Source organism: Leptopilina boulardi, unplaced genomic scaffold, assembly GCF_019393585.1.
Source record: "Leptopilina boulardi isolate dan_hultmark-lab unplaced genomic scaffold, ZJU_Lbou_2.1 LbouV2_202, whole genome shotgun sequence".
Lineage (NCBI taxonomy): Eukaryota > Metazoa > Arthropoda > Insecta > Hymenoptera > Figitidae > Leptopilina > Leptopilina boulardi.
This window is the reverse complement of record NW_026137755.1, coordinates 2,089,689-2,115,093: the sequence shown is the minus strand read 5'-3', so window position 1 is coordinate 2,115,093 and position 25,405 is coordinate 2,089,689. Positions and strand designations below refer to the sequence as shown.

General features: G+C 29.3%; 3 protein-coding genes across 4 annotated transcripts in view; 2 read left to right on the top strand and 1 right to left on the bottom strand.

The window, feature by feature from the left end:
- Positions 1–18,490, bottom strand: part of LOC127278251 (rootletin) — a 38,040-nt gene extending 19,550 nt beyond the window's left edge. The window contains exons 1-25 of one of the 2 annotated variants that reach the window (XM_051299862.1): positions 18,276–18,490; positions 17,925–18,097; positions 17,197–17,686; positions 12,589–12,684; positions 6,785–7,009; positions 6,481–6,683; positions 6,026–6,410; positions 5,802–5,948; positions 5,414–5,716; positions 5,114–5,350; positions 4,903–5,039; positions 4,679–4,839; positions 4,477–4,607; positions 4,040–4,402; positions 3,622–3,981; positions 3,353–3,545; positions 2,914–3,273; positions 2,645–2,830; positions 2,318–2,562; positions 2,001–2,216; positions 1,712–1,913; positions 1,531–1,643; positions 1,164–1,448; positions 903–1,082; positions 620–832 (exon numbers count right to left, since the gene is read on the bottom strand). In XM_051299862.1, coding sequence (XP_051155819.1) covers positions 620–832; positions 903–1,082; positions 1,164–1,448; positions 1,531–1,643; positions 1,712–1,913; positions 2,001–2,216; positions 2,318–2,562; positions 2,645–2,830; positions 2,914–3,273; positions 3,353–3,545; positions 3,622–3,981; positions 4,040–4,402; positions 4,477–4,607; positions 4,679–4,839; positions 4,903–5,039; positions 5,114–5,350; positions 5,414–5,716; positions 5,802–5,948; positions 6,026–6,410; positions 6,481–6,683; positions 6,785–7,009; positions 12,589–12,684; positions 17,197–17,686; positions 17,925–18,097; positions 18,276–18,293 — 5,622 coding nt within the window. In that variant the 5' untranslated portion in view covers positions 18,294–18,490. Of the gene's footprint in view, positions 1–619; positions 833–902; positions 1,083–1,163; positions 1,449–1,530; positions 1,644–1,711; positions 1,914–2,000; positions 2,217–2,317; positions 2,563–2,644; positions 2,831–2,913; positions 3,274–3,352; positions 3,546–3,621; positions 3,982–4,039; positions 4,403–4,476; positions 4,608–4,678; positions 4,840–4,902; positions 5,040–5,113; positions 5,351–5,413; positions 5,717–5,801; positions 5,949–6,025; positions 6,411–6,480; positions 6,684–6,784; positions 7,010–7,300; positions 7,558–12,588; positions 12,685–17,196; positions 17,687–17,924; positions 18,098–18,275 lie in introns of those variants that run through there. The other variant, XM_051299863.1, reaches the window with a different exon arrangement.
- LOC127278252 (uncharacterized) lies at positions 8,864–12,226 on the top strand. Its single transcript, XM_051299865.1, has 11 exons — positions 8,864–8,967; positions 9,145–9,305; positions 9,386–9,518; positions 9,690–9,847; positions 9,912–10,182; positions 10,480–10,681; positions 10,776–10,960; positions 11,052–11,259; positions 11,330–11,539; positions 11,639–11,872; positions 11,957–12,226. The coding sequence occupies exons 1-11, from the start codon at positions 8,932–8,934 to the stop codon at positions 12,094–12,096; spliced, it is 1,938 nt and encodes a 645-aa protein (XP_051155822.1). The 5' UTR covers positions 8,864–8,931; the 3' UTR covers positions 12,097–12,226.
- A 1,593-nt stretch (positions 18,491–20,083) lies between the features above and the next one.
- On the top strand, positions 20,084–22,693 carry LOC127278254 (uncharacterized). Its single transcript, XM_051299868.1, has one exon. The coding sequence runs from the start codon at positions 20,604–20,606 to the stop codon at positions 22,278–22,280; it is 1,677 nt and encodes a 558-aa protein (XP_051155825.1). The 5' UTR covers positions 20,084–20,603; the 3' UTR covers positions 22,281–22,693.
- The last annotated feature ends 2,712 nt before the right edge of the window (positions 22,694–25,405 follow it).

The window sequence follows — 25,405 nt, the reverse complement described above, 5'->3', positions numbered from 1 at the left end:
TGAAGTACGAGTGAAGTACGAGTGAAGTACGAGTGAAGTACGAATGAAGTACGATGAAGTACGAATGAAGTACGATGAAGTACAAGTGAAGTACGAGTGAAGTACGATGAAGTACGATGAAGTACGATGAAGTACGAATGAAGTACGAATGAAGTACGAGTGAAGAACAAGTGAAGTACGAGTGAAGTACGATGAAGTACGAGTGAAGTACGAGTGAAGTACGATGAAGTACGATGAAGTACGATGAAGTACGATGAAGTACGATGAAGTACGAATGAAGTACGAGTGAAGTACGAGTGAAGTACGAATGAAGTACGATGAAGTACGAGTGAAGTACGAGTGAAGTACGATGAAGTACGAATGAAGTACGATGAAGTACAAGTGAAGTACGAGTGAAGTACGATGAAGTACGAATGAAGTACAAGTGAAGTACAAGTGAAGTACGAGTGAAGTACGAATGAAGTACGAGTGAAGTACGAGTGAAGTACGAATGAAGTACGAATGAAGTACGATGATGTACAAGTGAAGTACAAGTGAATTTTATTCGTACTTCAAAAAAAGCCGATGCACAACTCCTCATTCTCCCCTATAATTTATTTTAAGATGTAAAAAAACATACCTGTTTAAGTTTATCGTTATTGCTTTGTGAGGCTACAGTGATTTCCATTAGATTTCTTTGCAGGGAACTAATTTCATTTCTTAGATCACTTTCTGTATTTGATGATCTTTGAAGTGTTTGATTCAATTGCTCTATAGTTGAATTTAAAGAACCGCAACGTTCTTCTAAAGTTGTCATTGTTCTTGTTTGTGTATCAGAACGATCTTGAAGTTTCTAGAAAAAAAGCTGGCAATTAATTTAATTGTAAAATTTGAAATTATTGCATGAATTATTACAATTTTACCTGAATATGAGCTTCTTTTTCTTGAAGGATCATTTGCAATCTTTGAAGATCTCCCTCAAGAGACATACGTTGAAGTTCTAATTTTGTTGTTCTTGCTTCTGTTTTGCCAAGTTCATCTTGTAAACTTCTCTTTTCAATTTCTAATTTATTCGCAAGCTGTTTTAATTTTTCCATTTTATCCTGTACATAAATTTAGATATTAAAATGTCCATTTTTTTAAGATAGTAAAAACCTTTTCTACAGATAGTAATAAAATTTTACTTCGTATTGAGATTTCTCTTCAGTTTCACTGCTAACTGTTAATTCCAAAGTGGTAACTCTTTCTCTTAAGTGTTCCACTTCTGATGTTTTATGCTGCAAAGCTTCCATCTGCGCCTGGCAAACAGCATCTTTTTGAGAGAGTTTCGATTCAAGAACATTCTTGTCTTCCTGGATTGTTCTTATATTCATGAGTAAAGTATTAAGTTTTAAATCTGTTTTATTAGAATTATCACCAGCTTCCATTAGTTGTTTTTTCATATTTTCTATTTCAGTAAAGTAGTCGTCCTAAAGTTAAAATAAAATAAATTTCTAACAAGGTTATGATTAAGTTATTTAAAGAAACAATACAAAACTGGATAACATTTACCCTTTCTCTTTCGATTTGTGCAACTTGTTGCATCAGAGATCTAACACCTTTTCTTACTACTTCTGGATCAACATCAAAAACAATATCACGACCAGCATTTCCATGATCTTGCACTAAAAATAATGAAATGATTTATTTTCAATTTTATTTTTCCTAGTTAATCGATAAATAATTAACGTACTGCGAACTGGACTCCATCTTCGGGAAGGACTCGTGATTTTAAATGGCATATTGACACTTCCATCTAATTGAATTCCAGCAATGCGACGAAGAGTCGTGCCCACGCTACTTAATTTTTGTTCGACTTCTTTTTTTAAAACTTCCAATTGAGCTAATTGGGCATCTAAAGCTCGAACTCTTCCTTCCGAGCCACCCAAACGTGCCTAAAAGAAATTATTAATTGGTAAAAAAAAGAGTTTAAAGACTCAATTTTTTCCTGCTTCATGGGGGAAGTATTTTTTTTTATTTACTTTAAGCTCCTGAATTTGTTGAGATGCATCGGCAAGACAAACTTCCAAATTGTGTTTCTGATCCTCTAGTTTTCTTTCTCGACATCTGCTATCTTCTAGTCTTATCAGTAATTCTTGTTCTCTTCCACGCCATCTTTCATCATCTTCATCAGCTCGTGCTCGTAATTTTGCGAATTCTTGTCTTGTATTTTCGAGACTATTGTCTAAGTCTACAACCTGAAATGAAATTAATGAATTAAGAAACCAAAGATGTATCATTCTAGAAACAGTAGGAATTTAATTTTGAATTTTTACAAAGTTTGCTTCTTCTGAATTACCTGCTTTTTAACTTGATGAAGTTGAAGTTGTAGTCGCTCTCTTTCTTCAATTTCATTAGCTAGACGTCCTTGAAGTTCTTTCTCTTCATTTTGAGCTGTTGAATTCATCGCATGCGATTTTTGTAATTCATCTTGAGTGAAACGAAGTTGCTGTTGCAATTGTGTGATTTCTCGTTCCATGTCTCGAATATTTGCTTGAAGACGAGTTCTTTCGGCATCAAGTGTCGTTTTCATGTCTTCTAAAGCTAAAATTCATAACAAAATTTTGTTTTTATTTCCTTTAAAATAATTTTAACATTAATGGATGTAATAATTTTTTTGCATTACCTGCAATTTTTTGATGAGCTTCCTCTAATGCTCGATTCTGTTCCCGTTTCTCACTTTCGATTCTCTTTACATATTCCCTTAATTCCTTATTGGTACTACTGTATTTATCTTTCTCGAAATTCGAATCCGTTAATTGTCGGCGAATGTCGACTAATTCTTTACGACATGATTCAATTGTATTTTCAGCTGTGAGAATTAAGAAGAAAGTTTATTTAATATTAGAGTTGTAAAAACAAACAAATTAATAATTCTACATAAATAAAAAATACCCTCTTTGAGTTTTCTATCATTTTCATGAAGTTGATTTTGTAAACTATCGACTTTATCTTCAGCCATGTGAAGTTGAACTTGTAATTCCTCAACTTCTCTTTGTGTCGATTCCTTTTCTTTAAGAGCTTCTTCCATTTTCAGTTCTAATTTGATTTTTTCTTCATCACTCTTTAATTTTGTTTCCTCCAATCGTGTTTTCAATCGATTGAATTCGTCACGCAATTGATTTAAATTGATGCGATCTTGATCAGCACGTGTTGATGCTTCTCTTCGAAGTCGATCTAAATTTCCTTTTTCCTCTTCTAATTCTCTATAAACTCCTTCGAGTTTTTCTACTAATGCCTGCTGATCGTGATGAGCTATAAAAATAAAAAATTAATGTATAAAAATTTTCTATTAAAGAAAATTATGAGTTTTTATTTAATACGAAAATTGTACCAATAAGTAAAGCTTGCTGTTTATCATTTTCTGCTCTAAGAAGAACTTCCTCATGTTGTTGACAAACAGTTTCAACGTGCATTTGCAAATCTTGTACATTTTTTTCTAATTGTGCAATTTCACTATCTTTCTCGCCACTTAATTGTGATAAATTTTGTTGTAGACGTTTCTCCAGTGACATTCTAATTTGTTCCTGAAAAAGTGGAAATAAAATACAATATTGATGAAAGCAATTAAAAATTTGAATTCATTTTTCGTAATTTTTTCACCTTATCTTCATTTAATTTTTTAATACTGTCTTCACTTTGTTTCTTTAGATTTAAAATAATTTGTTGAAATTCAGCTTCTTGATTTTCACTCTGTTGAGTTAGAGTATATTTCATATCCTGGGCACGTTTTTCACTATTTTCCAATTCTTTCGTTAAGCGAATAATTTGTCCTTTAAGACTTTCTTGTTTTATTAATAAATCTTGTTGATCTTTTTCTAATTGAGTTTTTTTAACGTGTGTCATTTCAAGATTACTTTGTGTGTCAAATAGAACACCTTCCAATGTTTCTTTCTCACTACGAACTGAAGCTAATTGTTCTTGTAATCTTTGAAGTTCCTTTTCACTTGCTTCCAAAATTACCTGTAAATATAAAAAATAGAAAAAACTTTGTTAAATTAGATTAAGTTTAAGAAAATACCTGTTTTTCCTCATTGTCTTTGACAAGATCTTCAAGATTTCTATTTATTCTTGCATTCATTTCATTTGCTTGTTCTAATCGTTGTCTTAGTCTCATCAATTCTTCGTTTAGGGTTTCTTTCTTTCTGGCTAAAATTGATAATTGATTACTTAAATCGCTACGTTCTCGCGATACTTGCCCTAATTCAATTTCTACTTTTTCTTTCTCGATTTCTAAAACTTTGATCTTTTCGTGTAAAGAAACTTTCTCAGATTCCAAATCCAAACGATTTTGCTCGGCTTGTAATAATTCCTTCTTCAAGGATGATAAGTCACCTTGTTGATCTGTACATTGACTTGCTATTTTTTCTTTATCTTCATTCAACTGTTGAAAAAAAATGTTAAACATTACTTTATCAGTTTTATTATTATTTGCCTGAAAAGTAATTAACAGTAAACCTTTTTAATTTCATCTTGAAGCCTTGCTTTATCTTCTTCATGATTAACACAAATCGATTCCATTTTTGCCAACATTTCTTGAATATCTGATTTCTCCAAAAGAATTTGTTCCAATTCCAATTCTACGTCACCTGAATTTTAGAAATTAAAATTATTTTTTATAAAGATTACTCTATGAAGATTACCAAATAAAATTTTATACCTTTACTCTTTTCAATTTGTGAAATCAAACTGTCTGTTTCTAGTTTCTGTTGTTCTAGCATATCTCTATCAAGTGACGTTCTACTCAATTCTTCTCTGAGAGTTAAAATTTCTTCTCTCATTTTACTGCATCGTTCTTCTTCTAATCGTAGTGTTTGTTCCCTGATTGATGAAAAAAAATTGTTTTAAATGTTAAATACGAAAATATAAATAATTTAATTCTACCTGAGTTCAGCTTCTTTAAGAACTCTTCCGAGTTCATCTTGAAGATACATTTTTTCATCCTCAAGATTCTCGCACAACTTTTGTAATTTGTTATGTGATTTTTGTAATTTTTCATAATCAGAGTTTAATGTTTCCAACTGGAATAAAATAAGATTTATTACTATTTTAAATATTTTAGTAATTTCATTATTAGAATTCATCAAATTCATACCATATTTGTGATTTCGACTCTATTTCGATCGAGAGAATTTTTCTCCGATCGAATTGAATCTAAATTTTTTTGCAATATATCCTTCTCTTGATTTAATTGCAAACATTGAGATCTACTTGCATCAAGTTGAGACATTATTTCTGTAATTTTACCTTCCAATTGTTGTGTCGTTTCTTCAGCGTTTTCACATTGCTTTCGTGTCAATGACAATTGTTCTTTATTTGTTTGTAATTTTACCTAATAAAAAAAAATCAATTTTTTGTAATATGTATTATTTTTCAACAATATTTTGTTAAATACCTGAAGTTCATGAATGGACAATTGGTATTTGTGTAAAGCAGCTTGAACAGCGCTGATAGTGCTTTCAGCAAATGCAGGTGTAGTGGCACTTCTTGCTCCACGTTTTGGCGATTTTTGAGGTATAGAAATTGAAGGCGATAAATGAATATGAGGTGGTGGCTGATTACTTTCTGCATTTCGTGATTCCGCGTCTTGAATTACAGCGTGTGCAATATCTTTCAAGGCAGTTTGTAAAATTTCAATGTCTTCCTGCATTTTTATTGCTTGCGTGACACCTGATTCTGCCTCTCCACATCTTTCATCCTAATATTTAATTTATGAAAAATAAATTGGAAATTTTTATTTATTTTCATATATATTATGAAACTAACAAAAAATGTTATCTCACCAATGATTGAACCTCTTTTAACAATTGATGAATTCTTTCATCTTTCATTCGAATTTCACCTTGAGCCAAATCGAATTGTTGTTTTATTGAAGCTATTTCTGCTTTTAAATCGGATGCACTTTGAATTTGTTGAAATGATTGGGGTATCTAGTGGGAATTTTTGTTTTATTATTATAAATGTAAATTATATCCTTTAATATATACTAAATAAAATTAATACTGACAACTGGTTGAGCTGCTGCCATTTGCATTTTCACGGCAAATTTTGTGCTGGTACAAGCAGAGACCATGTAATTAGAAGCAATGCTAATTTCATTTCGTAACTTGGACAAATCTCTTTCAGTTGATGATTTAACATCGGAAAATAGACGTTTTACAGAGACGACATTCCTCCATAAATTTAATAATCTATTGTGTTCTGATGTATAATATTCATTGAATGCAAGTTCTTCCTCTTTCCATTCATCTTCTTTAATTAATAATTCCTCTCTCATTGAATCCCATTCGTTGCTTAATTTTTGAAGATCATTAGTTAGGGTCTCATTTGTTTGATGGGATTCTTCTAATTGATCCTTTAAAGATGTGTTTAATTGCAAAAGTTTGTCGCACCTAAAATTATAGAAAAAACTCATTTTTGTTTTTCCATTACAAAATGAAGTTAAATTAAATAAAACAAAACCTTCTTCTTTCTTCGGATAATTTTTTTAAAGCAGTTTCTAAATCATGTATCTGCTCTTCTCGTAATTCCCTCAATGTTTGTTGCGCTGCGTCTAAAGCTGAATTTCCTCTTGCTGAAGAAGAGGGAACTCTTACTATTTCCGCAGGAAGTGACTCTACCATTTGACTTTCTAATTCAGAACATCTTTGTTTATATTGAAGAACCTACAATTAAAAATTTTTAATGATAAAGCCAAGTGGCAAATTTAGTTTCTAAACTGTTTTCTAATAGGAAAAAAAAATTTATTTCTGTAATGAAAACTTGCTTTTGCTTGTAAACGTGATACAAGAGCTGCCTGATGTTGTTGTGCTTGTCGATAGGTATCAAGTCGTCTTTTATAGCTTGCCGTTTCTTCTTCAAGTCGATGTCGTAATTCATAATTTTGTCTCAATAATCCATCAGCTGTAGGATCTTCATCACTAACTCGTTCCCCGTCACTGTTACCAACAATTGGCCTCGTTTCCATTTTTTCACTTCGACCTTTGCCTGGCTATAATTAGAGAATTTTAAAAAAGCACCAAATTATTGCTACTTTATATTAACTATAGTTTATGTAAATATAAGGTACGGGAGTCCCACATACTCCCAAAAAGACCAGCAATGAAAAATGCGCAAACAGAAACTAATTTAAAGCTAAAGTAATTTTTTTTCGAGTCAAGATATTAAGGCTAAGTATAGTTGGAAAGAAGGAAAAAATTTTTGTTTTTAACATAAATCTTTTTATTATTTTCTTACAGTGAAGTAACATTTAATAAAATTACAGTAATTATTTTTACAATACCTTGCGCTTAAAGTACATTATCCGTTATGTTTTCTTATTTTATTAATTAATTATTCTGTAACGCATTTTTACAAATTAAGGTAGGTTTTAAGGAAAATAACTTCATTTTTATAAATTAGGTCACAATTTAAATAAACTTTAAACAAAAAATTAATTCACTTTCATTTATTATACAAAGATAAATTACATTTAAAACCTAATAAATTGAATAAAAAAATGCATTATGTTTTCTGACAGCTGTTTATTATGGTTACTGTTTGGCGTCTGCAGCTGTCATTATCTGTTTATTTACCAACATGCTTTCTGACGTCCCCGATAGAGGTCTCAATCAATATTTTATAATTTACAATTTATTATAGTTAATAAATAAATTTTTTAAAAAATTATAACAAATTATAACAATAATTGTTATCTAATTTTTAATTTTGTCAATAAAACTATAAATTTTTAATAAAAAATTTATTTATTAAAAATAAATTATCAACAATTATAACAAGAGAAAAATTTGTGATATGTTAAAAACATTTATTTTACTAATTTATAGTAATAATTGATGAAATAGCAAAATTATATTACCAACCATCAATGTATTTACCATTTGAATTCAAATATCATTCGATATAAAAGATTCCTAACCGTTCATGTCGATAATTTATCATTCAGAAGATAAAATGTCTTCAAAATTTTTACAGATTTTTATCCCAGACGACTGATGTAAAATTTTTTTATAATTTAATTTTTTGCATATATATTTGTAAATAATATTTTTACAGTTTAAACTAATTTAATTAACGATGTAATTTTTAATTTATAAATTGTAATCAACAAATGTTAAAAGTAATATTAAAGTGTTGCGTTTTTAATGAAGATTTAAAGCATTAACATGCAATTATATAACAATTGTATTTTAAACTCAACAATTTGTTTGATAACAATGTGTATATAATATAACAAATTATTTTTTAACAAACAATAATGTAAAAAACCATTATCAGTTAGTGCAAACATTTCTTAGGATTCATATATAAAATTTATTATGTTTTGACTTCCACAAGGTCCATGATCTTGAAAATGGTCCATTAATTTTAGGCCATGTTTGGGATTACATTATAAATAAATCTGGTTTTAAAAATTCTTGAATTGCATATAAAATCCATAAAAGATTATTGATACAAACGTGGTCTCCAATAAAATGTTAAATTTGAGAATTTTTTGACTCTTCTCCGCAGTTAAAAAGAGAAGTTGAAGTTTGCATCATCAACAGAAGTTTTTGCATCTTCATTAGCATTTTTATGACATTTAGCAGATCATCAGATTCTATTTGAATGTTTTTATAGACAATTTAGAAATTCTTATTCTTTAGAATCAAAGCCGAATGTAAGAATCTATTTCGGCGAATCTTGTAGTTTATATTATATGCCATTAGAAAAATTATTATATCCATTAGAAAAAAAGCGAATATTTGTTTATTTTTTTTACCTCCACGTGGTAGTCATGACATTGTAAAAAGTTAGCTAAATAATAATTCAAGGTTAAGCATGTGTACTAAACAATTGATAAGACATTTAAATGATAAATATATAATTTTCCTTATAACAAAGTAAACGTTTTTAACTTATTGACAAGAAAAAATGGGCCTTTATCGGTTTCTTTCTTATTTAATTATTGTAAGTAATTAACTCCTTTTTTAGAAATACAAAAATTGTTTTTGATCATTAGGTTTACATTATTTTCATTTTTTATGTTTTTGATGTAAAACATCTATACCATTTTTTAATACTAAAGTCTACATTATACTATACTTACAAGCATTATAAAGAATAATTTTTTAATTTCTAAAACAGATTCTTCTTATGGGAAATTATGTAAACTTAAGTAAATATAAATTCCAATACCCGAAAAAATTGTCAACTCTTGAAGAATGTAGACGTGTCTGTTCAGATTACGAACCACCTCGTCATTGCTATTATCATTTTGCAATCGAGTATTTTCACACGATGGGCAGGTAATTTTTTTCTGGAAGTTGATAAATAATGAAATACTGGAGAAATAGTTATACAATATTTATTTTTTTCAATATTATAGTCCTTGCTTTCCTTGTCGACAAAATGGCACTGATCAATTATTGAATATGCCAAATTGTCAATGCATTGAAGCTGATGGTAAAAAGAGAACAGTTATATCAATTAACAGAGTATTTCCAGGTCCAAGCATTCAGGTATACATTACTTGGAAAAATCTCAAGATTTTTTGTCTTTGAATATCAAAGAAAAACCTGAACTCATTTTTGTTGCAGTTCTGGACTAATATACTCATTTTGGTTCTTTTTGAGCTCAGATTTTTTTCTGCGATTGTTTGAATTATTTTAATTCGATGATTAATATTTAAGGTATGCGAGCACGATACATTAATAGTAGACGTTGAAAATAAAGCCGAAGGTCTTGAAATGACTTTACATTGGCATGGATTATTCCAAAAAGGATATCAATATTACGATGGTGTTCCAATGGTAACCCAATGTCCAATAATGGCCGGAAGTACATTTAGGTGAATGTTATTATTTTTCTCCATATAAAAGAACATAATAAATATTTTCTTTAATTACAAACAGGTATCAATTTCCTGTTAACAATGCCGGTACATTCTTTTATCATGCTCATGTCTCAACACAAAGAATGGACGGTCAATTTGGTAGTTTAATTGTACGCCAAACACCAAGACGTGATCCTCATTGGCATCATTATGATGAGGATCTTCCTGCTCACGTAATAATGGTACATGATTGGTTTCATCATTTGTCAAGTGAAAAACATCCGGGAATTTACACTCAACCTTTAGCACCACCTGATAATCTTTTGATTAATGGAAGAGGTCGATTTCAGGCAAGTGGGTTCAGAATTTTGTTTCTATAAAGTTTTCTCAATAATAGGGAAGTTCAACCTGAATTATACCAATATTGGTTCAAAATTTGATATCAATGCTCATCCCAACCTCATTTTATGTCTGGTACAATTGTCATTAGCTTTTCTCACCTGGATAGATAGCAGTATATTAGATACAAGGAAAAAAATTAACCTTATTTATACATCGAGTCTATTGATAATAATTAATATTTCTGAATTATTAAGCTCGGGAATCAGAAATAATGTGAGTCAAGAGATAAAACTATCTAATTACAGGATTTGGATGGTAAAGTAACTAATACAACTTTAGAAACATTTTACGTAGAACCAGGAAAAAGATACAGATTCCGTTTTATAAATGCAATTAGTTTAAGATGCACCGCAATATTTACAATAGAAAAACACGATATCACCGTCATTGCACAAGACGGTTCTTCAGTTTGTCCAGAAACAGTAACTTCTTTACATTCCGGTGGAGGTGAAATTATATTTTAATTTACCTCATTATCATTAATTTATCTCATTATCTTTTTTTAAGAATTGAGTTAAAAAATTATTTCCCCTTTCATCAGGTGAAAGAGTAGATTTTATCTTAACAGCAAATCAAAAACCAGGATCCTATTGGATTCAAACAAGAGGATTAATGGATTGTGCAGAAAAAGAAAATCAACAATTGGCAATTATTTCCTATTTAGGTGCTTCCAAAACACCACAATCATCTATGCCTACATACAAAAATTACCTACCTGAAGGAAAAGTACTAAAACTATATAATTAACATAAAAGTGAAATAAGTTTTTCAAAAATATTAGTAATATTTAAAAGATACAAATTTCACATCCTTTTAGATGTATAATCCAATAGATGGTAAATGTGATAAATCAAAATCAAATGCAATATGTGTTGATCAGTTCAAAGGCACAGAATTTTTAGATAAAAGATTAACTAAAGGTGAACCTGATGAAAGATTTATTTTTCCTCTTGATTTACATTCTTTCGAGTATGGGGAGAAAAATCCTTTCTACAGTACCAATAAGTTTCATAAAAAATCTCCCTGTGAGTATTGTAAGAAACAATTTAAAAAAAATTTTAAAACAAATCATCAATTAAAATTTTTCTTCTCTAGATCCAACTTATCCTTTATCTATTACGGCAACGATTGATGGTATATTATTTGTACCTCCTTCGGAACTTTTAATTTCTAGTAATATACATTCAAGGGATACTTGCAATCGAAAATACAATTCTTATAATCAATGTCCAAATCCTTGTTATTGTACTCATGTTGTGGATATTAAGAAAAATTCTATCGTTGAAATCATTTTATATGACAAAGGTATCATAATATTTGATAATTATTATCAATCAATTATTTTTTTAAATTCTAACCGTCATTTCAAATTAAGTAAAAAAATTAAAAAAAGAAACATTTCAGCTGGTGTAGAACCTGTTGTACATCCATTTCACTTACATGGATATAAATTCACAGTTTTAAAAATTGGACCACAAAGGAGTCAAAATTATACTATCAATGACATACATTCGATTTTGAATGATCATAAAAAAGTTTTAAGCACTACTGGCTATAGTCGTCATTTGCCAATGAAAGACACTGTTATTATTCCAACAGCAGGATACGTTATACTGCGTTTCATTGCTGATAATCCAGGTAGATCATCTCACATTCTAGATTTTTATTTTTATTTATACACTAAAAAATTATTTATCTATTATGCCTCATTTCTTCATACAGGATGGTGGATTTTTCACTGTCACATTGATTGGCATATGGTTGAAGGAATGAATATGATTCTACACGTTGGAGAACGTTATGATCTTCCTCCAGTTCCACCAAATTTTCCTAAATGTGGTTCCTGGTTACCAACTATATAATTGTTTTTTGATGACACTAAATCTGTTTTAATTTTAATTAACACATTGCAATTATATTTCAATAAACAAAAATAATTGTTCATAAAAGCTCTCAGATGATGTTTGCAAAATAATTATACTTCTTGAATTAGCTGGTATTTTTTCTTGTACTATAATACCTCAAGATTATATAAATTGCAATTATGCGATTATAGCAATCGTTAATACAGCAATAGTTTGGTACCCGTACACTAACTGGAAAAATATATAGTAACTGGTACCAGTTAGGGTGGTACCAGTCACTGTATGTGGTACCAGTTGGTGTGGTACCAGTTACTATATGTGATACCAGTTAGTGTGGTACCAGTTGGTGTGGAACCAGTTACTGTATGTGAAACCAGTTGATGTGGTACCATGACAGCAGTTACCATAAATTTTTATATTCCTTTTACTCTTAATCATAGAGACCTGTCAGCGCATGAAAAAAATTTATAAATTAAAAATTAATTTTACCTCTTTGACTTTTGAAGTGCCCCTGAGAAACGGTGGCCGCCGCCTGTCCATCTGTCCGCGGAGCGTCAAATTAGAAGTTCCTTTAATAGTCGGTGTCTGTAACAAATAAAAGTATTTAAAACAATATTTAAAAAAAACAAAAACAAACAAATCAGAAATTTAAAATAACTATGTACTATGTCATCAATATTTTTATCATCATCAGACAGTTTTAGATTAGAAATGAAATTAAAAAAAATACAAATTAAGACACAAAGTATTTCCTCATATATATATATTAAGAAAATTACATATTTTTATCAAACTATCACTATATTAAATAATTGACAACACGCGCAAATAATGTGATAGTAGACAGCGTTTGATAATAATATAATTATATACGAAATTGGATGAAGATAAAAAAATTTATGTAGACAAAGTTTGTCTGGGTCTATATAGATTTCCGAATGATGTAATCAACAATCACGTGAATTCTACATGTTTAAAAAACATTCACACTTTAATTTATACCTAATAGTTTGATAATTTTAATTAACAATTATTGTTATTATTATTTAAAAAACTATGTTTAATATTAATTAAGTCTGCAGAAAATATGACATTTAAAAATTAATAAAAAAAATAGTTACAATTTGAATGAATGTAATTTCTACGAAGGTGAATTGTGTTTTTTTGGATATTACACTAATTCATTGTGAACTAATTATTCAGTGGCCCCTTGATTGTTTAGAGTGAATGAACGAAACGTAAAGTTTGTTTCGCGTGACTTGGAATTAGATTTTTTTTTTTTACTTTATCGATAATTATTATTAATTATTAATTTTGTACATCTATAATTATAAAAATAGGAGGATATATTTCTTTAATGACAAGATAAGAGCAAAATGTCTTAACTATTTTTCAAAGCAATTATTTATTTATTAATTTTGTTTTGAAATAAATATTGTTGACTAGTTCCATGATCTAGATGATACATTATGAAATTATTTGAAAGTGAGGGTGTTATAAGACAACTGTTTTATGATATGAAGCAAAAGAAAATGGTTGAAAGACACAAGAGATAATTATGAAGGGTAGAAGAGAACAGTAGAGGGCGCGTGTGTACCTTAAGGGGGTAGAATATCTCCTACTGGAACTCCTATAAAGAGAGTCAGGTGATTTGTGTGAACAAACCAAGAGGGTTGAGAAAGGCACACAAGCCAACACCTGGCACTGAATGGTACAAATCGATAATATACGTATGTATATATCCTCTTTTGCCCAATCCCAATTCACTATATATATGGCAGACCTAGCCAACCAGTTCTGAATGCTATCTTAACCATTCTCCCACACCCCTTTGAAATAACAACACACAGGACTTTCTTATCAGAATGTAATGTGATCTGGTATTCTGAATTTACTCTTCGTGAGCATGCTCTCTCTTTCTCTCTCTTAGAAGTAGGTTCAATGAGCCAGTTTTGGTTTGTGAGGTGGTATTATGTTACCATTTGAGTAGAATATATAGAGATCGAAAATCGAAACCATTTAAATTAGGTGCTTTGAGGTCGTAACTTCTTTTCTTAAATTTCCCATCAAGTCACGAACTCAACTTGCGAAAACGTATATAGTTAAACTTTGCCAATTCCTGAATGGTCATTGGACTTTATTGCACTTCAGTGTAAGCTCTTAAGAACTATGTATATGATTTTACCAAAATCATTTCTCAAAATTAGCACCAGCATAAAACTTTGCTGCGGTAGTAAAAAAATTGTACAGAAAAAAATATTTTATACTTTATAACTTTGCAATTTTATAATATGATGATTAAAAATGCAAATAAATATTTATCGTTATTAGAAATTTCAATGAAAGGAGAAAAAAATAGTGACAAATTTCATCGAAGGGTCATTATCTTACCCCGATTTATAGAAAGAGGAAAAAAAAGACATTTAATTATTTATCAAAGCAAAGCTGGAGTCTGTAAAAATTAGATAAATCTTTCGAACAGTTCGATCCAGTTTGCATCGTGTTGCTAAGTTGACAGCTCAGATTCCACGGCCGCTATATATTTTTTATGAACAATATGACAAATTGTTAATCTCGATATATAAATTATGTAAATTATGACGTTTTAAAGTTCAATCTAATTCAAATTGATGAACAATGAATATTTTACTATATCAATTATAACAGGCTGAATAAATTCATCAGCGATTTTTTTTATTTTTATTTATAAATACTGACAAACAGAATATGCTATAATTTTCATAAACAACTTTAATCGAAAAAGACAAATTTAATTTAATTTTTTTAATTAAAATAGTATTATATGGTAATTTCCAATTTGCGATTAACGCTTTTAATTATTTTTAATTTATAGATAATACACGTGTAATATTAATATATATAAATTATTCAATTTTTTTCCATTCATAAATGCTAATTGTGTCACTAGATATCATTTTGATATCAGAAATATGTTTGTTTCGATTGCAGATTGCGTTGTTCGTACCAATGTTCATTGTCAGTCGCACAATTTTGCACAAAAAAAAACATTTTATACTGCAACAAAAAAAAATTCAATTTTTTAAAAATCTGTTTTTGAAATAATTCTTTTTCGTAGAAAAAAACCTAAAAATTATGCCAATAAGCTAATTTTATATTTAAGTTATGGAAATTGAACAAGAAATTAAACAGTATTGTTTAAAAAATAAGAAAAAACAAAATATTTCGTTTTGGGTTTTAGCAAAAAAAAAAATTTATTTTCAAAGAGAAATTAACAAATTGTCAATATATTTAAAAAAAACAAATAAATGAAATAAAATAAAATATAAATATAATAATAAAATAAAAATAATATTAATTGAAGAGGAGAGAAGAGAAGAGTTCACTGTGCTGAAAATGATGGTACAAAGTCTAAATGACCAGACGAAGTCAATGTTTCACATCCGCGGAAACTACCGCGGTCAATGTTCATCCAAGTTCTCCTCGATTATATACATTTTACTACGTGACGCAATGAACGTAATGTTGATGTCTAATCAAAGTAGACGAGTTAAATTTTATTATCGCGTTAATATATCTTTTGTCTGCCACAAATAGAATCCTTAATTAATTTTTATAAAATTGACACATATAAAAATTTCCCTTAATTATTAACTAATCATATTGCAATTATTAAAATTAATTTAATTCCCCTCAGATAAATATTATTTATCAATGTATTTATTTAAAAATTAAAAATTATATTAATCATTATTATTAGTATTTAAATATTAATTTTTGTAATTAAATTAATAATTTTTTGGAGATTTTATAAATGATTGCATTAAATAAATAAAAATAATAAAAAAAATTATGATTTAAAAAAATTATTTCTAATAAGAATTTTTAATAAAGTTTTTTAATTAAAAAAAATCATAATTCTTTCAACTTATTGTCAGATAAGAATGGACATTAAAAATCCATGTTTTAAAAATTTCAATTTTAATTAATTTTTCATTACAAAATCAAGAACGATTAAACATTTTTCCAAGCTATGATAAACATTTGTATTTTTCCATAATATATAAAATTGTCTTTTTCTATATTAAGAGTTATATTAATTTTGCTATACATATTCTGATTTTCTTGAATCGATTAGAAGAAATTTAAAAATTTTACTATATAATATCTATCACTATACTGAGTGAGAGAGGGAAAGAGAGAAAGAGAATCAATACTTTTTTTTATTATATTTTCATTTAATGATTCATTATTTAATTAGATGATAAATTTAAATGGAAAAATTCATTCAAATGAAATTACAATTGCAAAAAAGAAATAATTTTTTTTTTTAATATTTATGATAATTTATCAATTTAAATAAAAATTTAAAAAAAAGAATCAATGTTGTATACGTATTTTACTGGACGTATAGCGGTCACATGTTACAATCACGAGGGGTGAATGAAGAGATGTATGTAATGGACACGTGACTAAATATACCTATCTTTCTTCACCACCGCCACCATCCCCCTTTTTGAAACTGACCAATAAAGAAATTGTATGCCTCCCTTGTGCGTCACAAAACCCCCTATGAGAAAGTGACCAGTACTGTGGTTACTCAATTATTTTTTTCTCCCCTATTTAAAAAACAAAAAAGAAACAAAAAAATATGTCAATACAGTGAACAAAAAATTTAGATTCAAATAATCTTGACTATTATGAAATGAAAAATTGATTGAATTAAATAATTATTAATATAATATAATATTATTATTTAATTTATAATAATAATTTTTTAAATTATTAAAAATTATAATTTTTCAAAAGTTTTAAATAATTAAAAAAATAATTATAAATTGACACAAATTTTTTGTTTTTTGTTTTTAACAACTTTTTTGATAAACTCTTAATTAAATTAAACATTTCTTTTTTTTGCCGATAATTTCTTAATTAAACCGAATTTCGATAAAATTTTTATTAAATCACTCTATAGATTGTTAATTGAAATATTTATTTGTTTTTTTTTCTTTTTGAAATTATATTGTCGAGATAGGGCAAAAGTTCTTAAAAAAAGAAGTGAATAGATTTGATGCTGCTAAAAAAATCAAGGAATAAACAAAAATACACAAAACTCACCCGCGGCATTGTGTGATGGGAAATTGTGAATTTCTGGTCCCGCGATTGTTTTGAAGGTTGATGATAATGATAATAATGATGATGATGATGATGATGGAAGATGTTAAAAATGTAACAGTCGCAAGGGAGGGCAGGCGGCGAAACGATTCTCAGGGCTTTCCGAAGAAGTGATCCGACTTCGTCGAGCGAACGTTGGGGTGTGTTCGTAACGGCCGACGGATTTTCACTAAGCAACGTAGTGGAGGTGGCTTTTATGACGACGATCCTTACGGCGCCGTCGTCGTTTTCCTGTGGATTCGTTAGATGATCCTGTAGATCATTTTGATGACGATGATCGCGTGTCGAGTCAAATAATAATTTTTTTATCCATCTTCTTTCATCAAAAGTTGGTAATCTAGTTGAAAGTGGCACTTCTTCGTGCCGACGTCGTCGACATCGTTCTTCTTCCGGTTGATGGACTCGCCGGATATTGTACCCGTCATTTTCCAATCTATCAAGATGTAAATTTTCATCATAATTTTCTCATTCTACCAAAACATCTTTTTAATTATTCTTATTTTAAGAAGATTTACTCTTAGTTTAAAAATATTTAATCTTATTTCAAAAATACTCACTCTTAGATTTAAATCACTAATCTTATTTTATATCTCAAATTTAGAATTTTTATGACTATCTACTGATTTTGAAAAAAGCAAATTGAAACTTTTAAAGACTAATTAAAATCTTACCGATAAGTGCAATTGTAAATTTGTTGAAAACCATTTATCGTAAGTAAAATTTCTTTTTCATTTTGACTGTAAACAGGTGTTCTAGTACGAGGATAAAGACAAAGTCCAATAGCAAAATCAACTGGTGAAATTAATTCTTCCTTCTCAATCATAATTGTAAAGATTGTTCTTCTCTAAACATGCAACAATGAGAAATGTAAAAAAGAAATAATTAAATTTTATGCTTCCATAAAAATATAGATTATCTCGTTTTGCTTCTCTTTTTTTTAGAAATATATTGCTAATAGTCTTTAATGAACGAAAAGTTTTCCAAAAGATAATATTTTATCGTCACGAAGATACATTTCGTACCTGGAAGAGTGTCGTCATGCACGCAACTCAAAATGTTTTCTTTCAAAAGAATTTCTTTCCCCATGTCACGCTATTTGAATTGATTCTCTTTTAATAAATGCAAAAAAAAAATTCACTATTTCGATTGTAAACAATTTTAAAAAAATTTATTAACAAAAATTCACTTAAAAAAAAGAATTGTGATTTTTAAAAAAATTAGTTTGAGGTGATTATTCTTTAACGTGCAAAATAGAACTGAAGGACAATTTCTTGTCGCGCATCGAGTACCCTATAAGAGCTTTTATTAAAAAAAATTTCCACTTGTCGATTTCAATATATGATCATTAGCAAAACTATCATTAATCAAATGCCATGAATCTTCTTTGCTGTCTACTCAAGTTTCCTTGAATTTGCTATTAAAACTTTCCTTGCGGGGTGTTTAATTTACATTCGTGTAAGCAAGTCGATTTGCAACTTAATAGGAATTGAACTACCCCCCCCCCCATTTTCACAGACTATATAATCCCCACATATATCCCCAACATTCTCAAAACAATATCTTTCTCAGCGTCAATTCTCTAAGTTCTTTAATCCTCAAACTTTTATTTAAATTTCAAGACTAATATATTTAATAAAAATTTCATTATAAAAATATACTTAATGACCTTTTATTACTGTACAGAATATCGAGAAATTTATCTATTTAGGGTTCCGTTCACGCAGTAAACCAAAACGGAACCCTTATGGTTTCACTTATGTCCGTCCACAAAATCCTATCCCACCCCCCTCTAAATTCTTTCCATTTTAACAGATTGGGCTCAAACTTGGTATACATACGTATTTTAGCGAGTAGATTAAAAGAAAATTATAGCGAACCCGATTGGAATTGAATTTAATATAGTTATAGTACAAAAACTCGATATTCGCAAAAAAGTGTGTGTGTCCCTTAACTTTCACAGCTTTGGAGCTACGATTTTTTTCATGATAGGGGCCCGAGTAGAAATTTGTAATGGCGCTAGCTCGCGGCGCGAGACTCCATAAGCGGTAACATGGCATCTAGCGCTTCCATCCTAGCGCCATTACAAATTTCTACTCGGGGGTTGCCTCAAGGGTGGTAATAGGGGTCTTCCTCTACTCGGATCGACCTGTCAATTTTTTTCTACACTTTTAGGTGTATTTTGTGCAAGAAATTGCAATAAAATAGTCTGCCTAAGAAAAATTGAATTTTTTTGGAAATTTTTTTATGATATGGGTAGCATTTTTGGTGTTAATATTGGTCTTCCTCTACTTGTATTGGTCTGTCAATTTTTTTCTACACTTTTATATGTATTTTGTGCAAAAATTTGGAATAAAATCGTCTGTCTAAGAAAAATTTAATTTTTTATGAATTTTTCTATGATAGGGGTTGCCTTAAGGGTGGTAATAGGGGTCTTTCCCTACTTGTATTGGGCTGTCAATTTTTTTCTACACTTTTAGGTGTATTTTGTGAAAGAATTTGCAATAACATCGTCTGTCTAAGAAAAATCGAATTTTTTGGAATTTTTTTTGATAGGAGTTGTCTTAAGGGTGGTAATATTCTCTTCAATTTTTCCTCAATAAAATAATAAATAAAAACTTTTTTTAGTATTTTCCGTTTATAAAAATTCAGTTTTTCTTTTTGCGCGAGAATAATCGTCTCGAAGAAACATAAATAAATGGATAATTTATCAGCGTGAAATAAATTGACAAATCCTTATCAGAATCGTTGATAAAAGAAAGAGAGAGAAGTGTGGTTTCTCATAATAGGGATGATTGTCATTTGATGTAAACTTGATCAGTCAATGCTGAATGTTGCTTCTTAAATGGTTTATCGTCAATCTGTGAAATAAGCAATTTCTTCTTCTTTATTTTAATTCTTCTTCTTTTTTTTCCTCAGTTTTGCGACGATGTCTCTCTAAAGAAGTGTTTCGATTAGATAAGACTCTAGGTTCATAGTGCGATCGAGATGCAGTCCACATAAGAGACTGAGATTTCACAGAATCCGAGTCAGTTAAGCATCGCGTGTACCGGCAAATCTTCTCAAGGATTATTAATTGAAAGTGCTTTATTTTAGTGCTTATTATTTACATGTGCTAATCAAAATATGTACCCGCGAGAGAATTTGGACTCGCAATCTTGTCAACGATGATAATCAATTTATGACAATATTGTTTCTATAATTATTTTATCGAATTTAATCAGGACCATTTTTTGTGTCGTGAAATTGTATCTTTACTTGTTTTTTCTGATTTATGGAACTTTAAATTTAGTAATTAAAATCGAGTATGGAATAGAATTTGTATTGTAACGGTTTAATTATTATCATCAAAAATGCCAGCTTGTTCGAGTGAAAATTATCCTCGATTTTGGAGTCCACCGCCATCTAGAAGCAGTAGTGCATCACCACCATTGCCAAGTTCGCCAATTTCAAAATCACCGCCTTCTTTATTGGAGCATTTGCCATCTTCTGTTTCACCAATTCCTCATAAGGAATCACATATTTCGACACTTAAAAGAAGTACGTCTAATTTGTCAAATTCGATTGTTATTAATAGTCCAAGACGTCGTAGTCAACTGATGATACAAAATAATCATCAATCCGAACAACAAAGGGCATTTCTACCTGTACGAATTTTCACCTGGTATTTAGGAATGATTTCCAGTGTAATTCAATGGACTTTAAATACAATGGGTTATGCAATATGGGCACCTGGTTTATGGGCTTCGGCCTGGGTTTGTTTATTTTGGATAATGCTTCAATTACCATTGACAATATTAAAATGGTTCATCACAATTCTTCATACGCCCGCTTCTGAACGTTCACGTAATAAAAGATGTGTTCTTATAAGTGGTGGAAGTACTGTACAAACTGTTCGTCTGGCACAAAATTTCTACAAGGCAGGTGCTCGTGTTGTTGTATTTGATTTAGAGGGTCTTTTTGCACTTGCAAAATATTCAACGGCATGTTCAAAGTATTATACAGTGCCAAAACCTGGTCCAGGTAGTGCGGCAGAATATGTTAAAGCTCTTAAGGATATTGTTCAAAGAGAAAGAGCGGCATATTATATTCCAGTTTGTGCAACTAGTGCAGCATATTATGATGCACTTGCAAAACAATATTTGGAAATAATGGGTTGTGAATGTTTTGTACCGGGTGCTGCTGAGGTTACTGTTTTGGATGATCCATTGGAATTGATGAGACGATGTCGTTCATTGGGATTAGCGACACCGACGAATTTTGTTCTTCGTACAGAAGACGATGTCACTTGTTTATATGAGACTGGAAGTTTGAGAACAGGTAGACATGTGATGTTGGCTGCTGGTCCAGCTGGTATGAGAGATAGAACAAAAATCACATTACCACCAACTGTACGCGAATTTCGTCATCAGGAACATGAGATTAGTGAAAGGAGACCTTGGATGGTGATTCGTGATCCAGGTGGTAGTCATTTTATTACTTGTACAACAATAAAAGATTCAAAAGTTGTTGCCAATATAACGTGTAGAGTTGATGAAATAAAGGGACTTATTCCTGAGGAGAGAATTGATGTTAATCATTGGTTGGAGAGATTTTTTACAAGGACTTTTGGAAGTCGTATCAATGGTCATTTAAGTTTTAGACTGGCCATTTCAAGAGAGACTGGGGAATTGATATCAATTGGATGTCGTGTTGGTATTGGATTGCCATACATTTGTCATACGAGTGTACATCCGCGATTGGTTTGGAGACCTTGTAAACATTTTTCGAGGCATAATTCGGGACCACTTGTGATTGGTGAGAGACCATTGAATCAAGAAGCTATTGACACTGCATTAAAATCATCATCATGTGAAAATACTTCACGACTTTTGGGCACTGTTCTTGATAAAAGACAAGCTCTTTTTGTTTATTGGGATCCGTTGCCCTATTGCGCATATTATTATCTTCAATTGCCGTTTAGGCGAGTTGCTGGTGTCATCAGAGCCCAACCTGGGAAACATAATCCACCTCTTGCGGTAGTGCGATAAATGTTTTTTTTTTGTTAAATTATTGAAAAAACTGTTGTGCAATTACGAAATTCATCAGCTGGACAAGGTGCAAAAGAGTGGAACAAATTAATTAATAGAATGCCAACATAGAATTTAAATCTAATTTTCAGATAGTAATGTAATGCCTCTATAGACTAGACGCGAAATCTACATTATCGGCAGAAAATAAAACAGCACTTCTACTTTATCACTCTAGCAAAAGAAGTATAAACCGGCTCAAATTTTTAACTACATTCTAGGGGTTAAAACAACTGTTTTTTTGTTTGTTCGAATTTGGCTTGTCCTTCATCAAAAAATTTAAATATTTCTTAATTATTACAAACACTTGTAAATATCATTTTAGTCATCAAAGAAATTGTATTTATCACTCAATATATTTTATGTAATTTTAACAGTAGTTTCTTCATCATTATTCTTATATATTAATCATTTTACTTACGCTCATTGTTTTCATAGTGAAAAGGGCAAATAAAAAATTGAGCTTTCTGTGAAAAGCTTGTATAAATTATATTATAAAGATTACATATATATAAATACGCAGTACTTGACTATATAAATATATTTATGATTTCTATGAAGAATATTTAGACTGAAGCAGGACAAATTATATAAAAATAACTTCAAAAATTCGAGAGATAAAATATGTTCCTTATTAGTTATGTATAATTTTTATTTTAAGAAAAAAGATTGTTTCCTTACAGTTCAATAAAAAATAGAAAATTTCCTTTAATTTGGAAATTATTTGTTTATTAATAGTATTTAATATGATTATATGTGAAAACACCAATTTAACGATTGGTAACTGTGATGAATATAAGGGATATAATTTTGTCATTTATAATAAATTATTTGCTCAGAATGTGATTTTTTGTTTTTTCTCGGAGAAATTTTGAAAATTTTACTTCACCCTCTGGATAAATCAAAAAATTTTCAAAAGAAGATATTTTTTTAATTTTGGAATTTTTAGAAATTTTTGTCATGGATGATATTTCTTTAAAATAAAATAGAAATAATTAATATTAAATATCATTTTTTAAATTATTTTTTTGCTTTTAAGAAATTTTTTTTTTAATCAGTTTGTGCGTGAAATGAATAATAACTGTCGACAGAATGGAGAAGTGGCCAGAGATTTTCTTTCACGATTGTATACATGAAGATTGCACATAAACGCATGAAACTGTAAACAATTATTGTTATAGATGATGGTAGGTTGACCCGGGGTTACATGGACTGACGGACTTTGACAGGCAGAGGTCGTCTTCCAGTGATGCCCGCATTATATATATATATATATATGTCTCGTTTTTTCGTTACCTCTTTATTTCCCGCATCTTCATGTATATATCAACCAATTGGCATCGACATTCAGGTTTTTCTTATTATAAACATTGCCCCCATTTTTAATTTTATTTCTCCTTCTCTTGCTTTTTCTCTCCAAAAGCTCTGAATGAATTGATTATTTTCTACTTGTTTTATTGGGAAGTGATTCCATTATTTCTTACTTAGTAATAATATTTATTTACTACAATAAACGATTATCAGAACTGCTTTTTTTATCAATTATTTTTTGTCGCTCTTATTTTGATGTGCGTAGTAAATATTTTGGCTCGAAACGCAAGAAAATGATAAAACGTGTATTATTAGAATATTAAAAATTATTATTCAATAAAGAGATTTCCAATAATCTAATTCATTTTCTTGTGTCTCTAAATTAAGTATTTTGAATTATTGATATAGGATCCTTTACTTGATGAATGATTCTGGGATAATATATTTCAAGTACTTGGTACGATAAATAATAATAATAATAATTGAATCTTGCCATGCGACAATATCGAAATGCAGTTGCCTGACGACAGACTCGAAATAAGTCGATAAAAGTCATTTTCTTTAAACCCTCCTCTGCATCCCCTAAAAGAAAACACGCAAGACAAAAGTTTATTCTCTTATTCTTGAATTTTTTTCAGGTTCGAGTCAATTATAAAAATATGATTGTTTTAAAAGTGTCGTTTTCTCTCATTTTTAAATTAAAGCGAAATAATTTTTAAACAATAAAACGAAAAAAAAAATATTTCCTAATAGGGAAATATTAAAAATACAAATACAATAATTAAAATTTACTATAATTAGTAATGAAATTTAGTACTACTTAAATTTAAAATAATTAAAATTAAAAAATTGGTTTTTATTTAAATGTTTTGTTTTTAAAGGTAGTAAATTGTAAGTTTTTACAAGAATAATAAGCTGGCTAATAACTAAAATGAGGAAAATTCATTTCATGCTGGCGATAATAAAGTAGGATTACTTTCCTATGGGATTGTGTATATATGTATATAAACTGAAGTAACTATATAATGTCTATGTACTACCAGGTACAACTCGCTGGGAACTGATTCACCTGTTAGACATACCATCGTTTCGCTTATCATCAATTATTTGAGCATGCAGTGACAAGATTTAAAAATTTTCATATTTAGGCCAAATATATAATTTATATAAAGATTCTCATATTACCTCTAAAAAATTTTGAGAAACATTTTTGGTATCTTAAAAAAGAAATTTTAATTTTTTTTGCTAATATGAAAATAAAAATAATTATTAACTCAAAAAATAGCCTGTACTATATTGTGTACATAAAGTGTATAAAGTTAATAAACTGATATAAATTTATTAGAAAGATTTTAATATTTCAACAGTGATGCGCATTTTTAGCTGTATAAAATTATTTCTCATGTTTGCCAATGATAATAATTTCAAAGATTTTAATAATCATCATTTAATCCTGATCTTTGACCTTGTATATATAGAAGGAAATAAACAAAACATAATTACAGTGTATATTTAAATTTTAATTTGCATTCTGAAAAAAGAAGAATTGTGATACACTAGAATCGCTGCAGTATAGTCGAGCGGTTTAAATCATTGATTCCTGTGCAGCGCTCCTTAAGTTTCGAATCCCCGCGTAGGTTGGAAATTTTATAAAGTTATGGATGGAGGGTCACTAATCATTTAAAAATTAGTTTCTATAATAGAAAAGTTTTCTAATATGTTAAAACACAAAAATTGATGACAAAAAATTAATATTTACAAATATATTGCTAAAA

Coding starts and splice junctions, on each gene's coding strand:
- LOC127278252 (XM_051299865.1), top strand. CDS start 8,932: ATGGGCCTTTATCGGTTTCTTTCTTATTTAATTATT. Junction 9,306..9,385: donor TATTTTCACACGATGGGCAG/GTAATTTTTTTC, acceptor TCAATATTATAG/TCCTTGCTTTCCTTGTCGAC. Junction 10,961..11,051: donor ATTACCTACCTGAAGGAAAA/GTACTAAAACTA, acceptor ACATCCTTTTAG/ATGTATAATCCAATAGATGG.
- LOC127278254 (XM_051299868.1), top strand. CDS start 20,604: ATGCCAGCTTGTTCGAGTGAAAATTATCCTCGATTTTGGAGTCCACCG.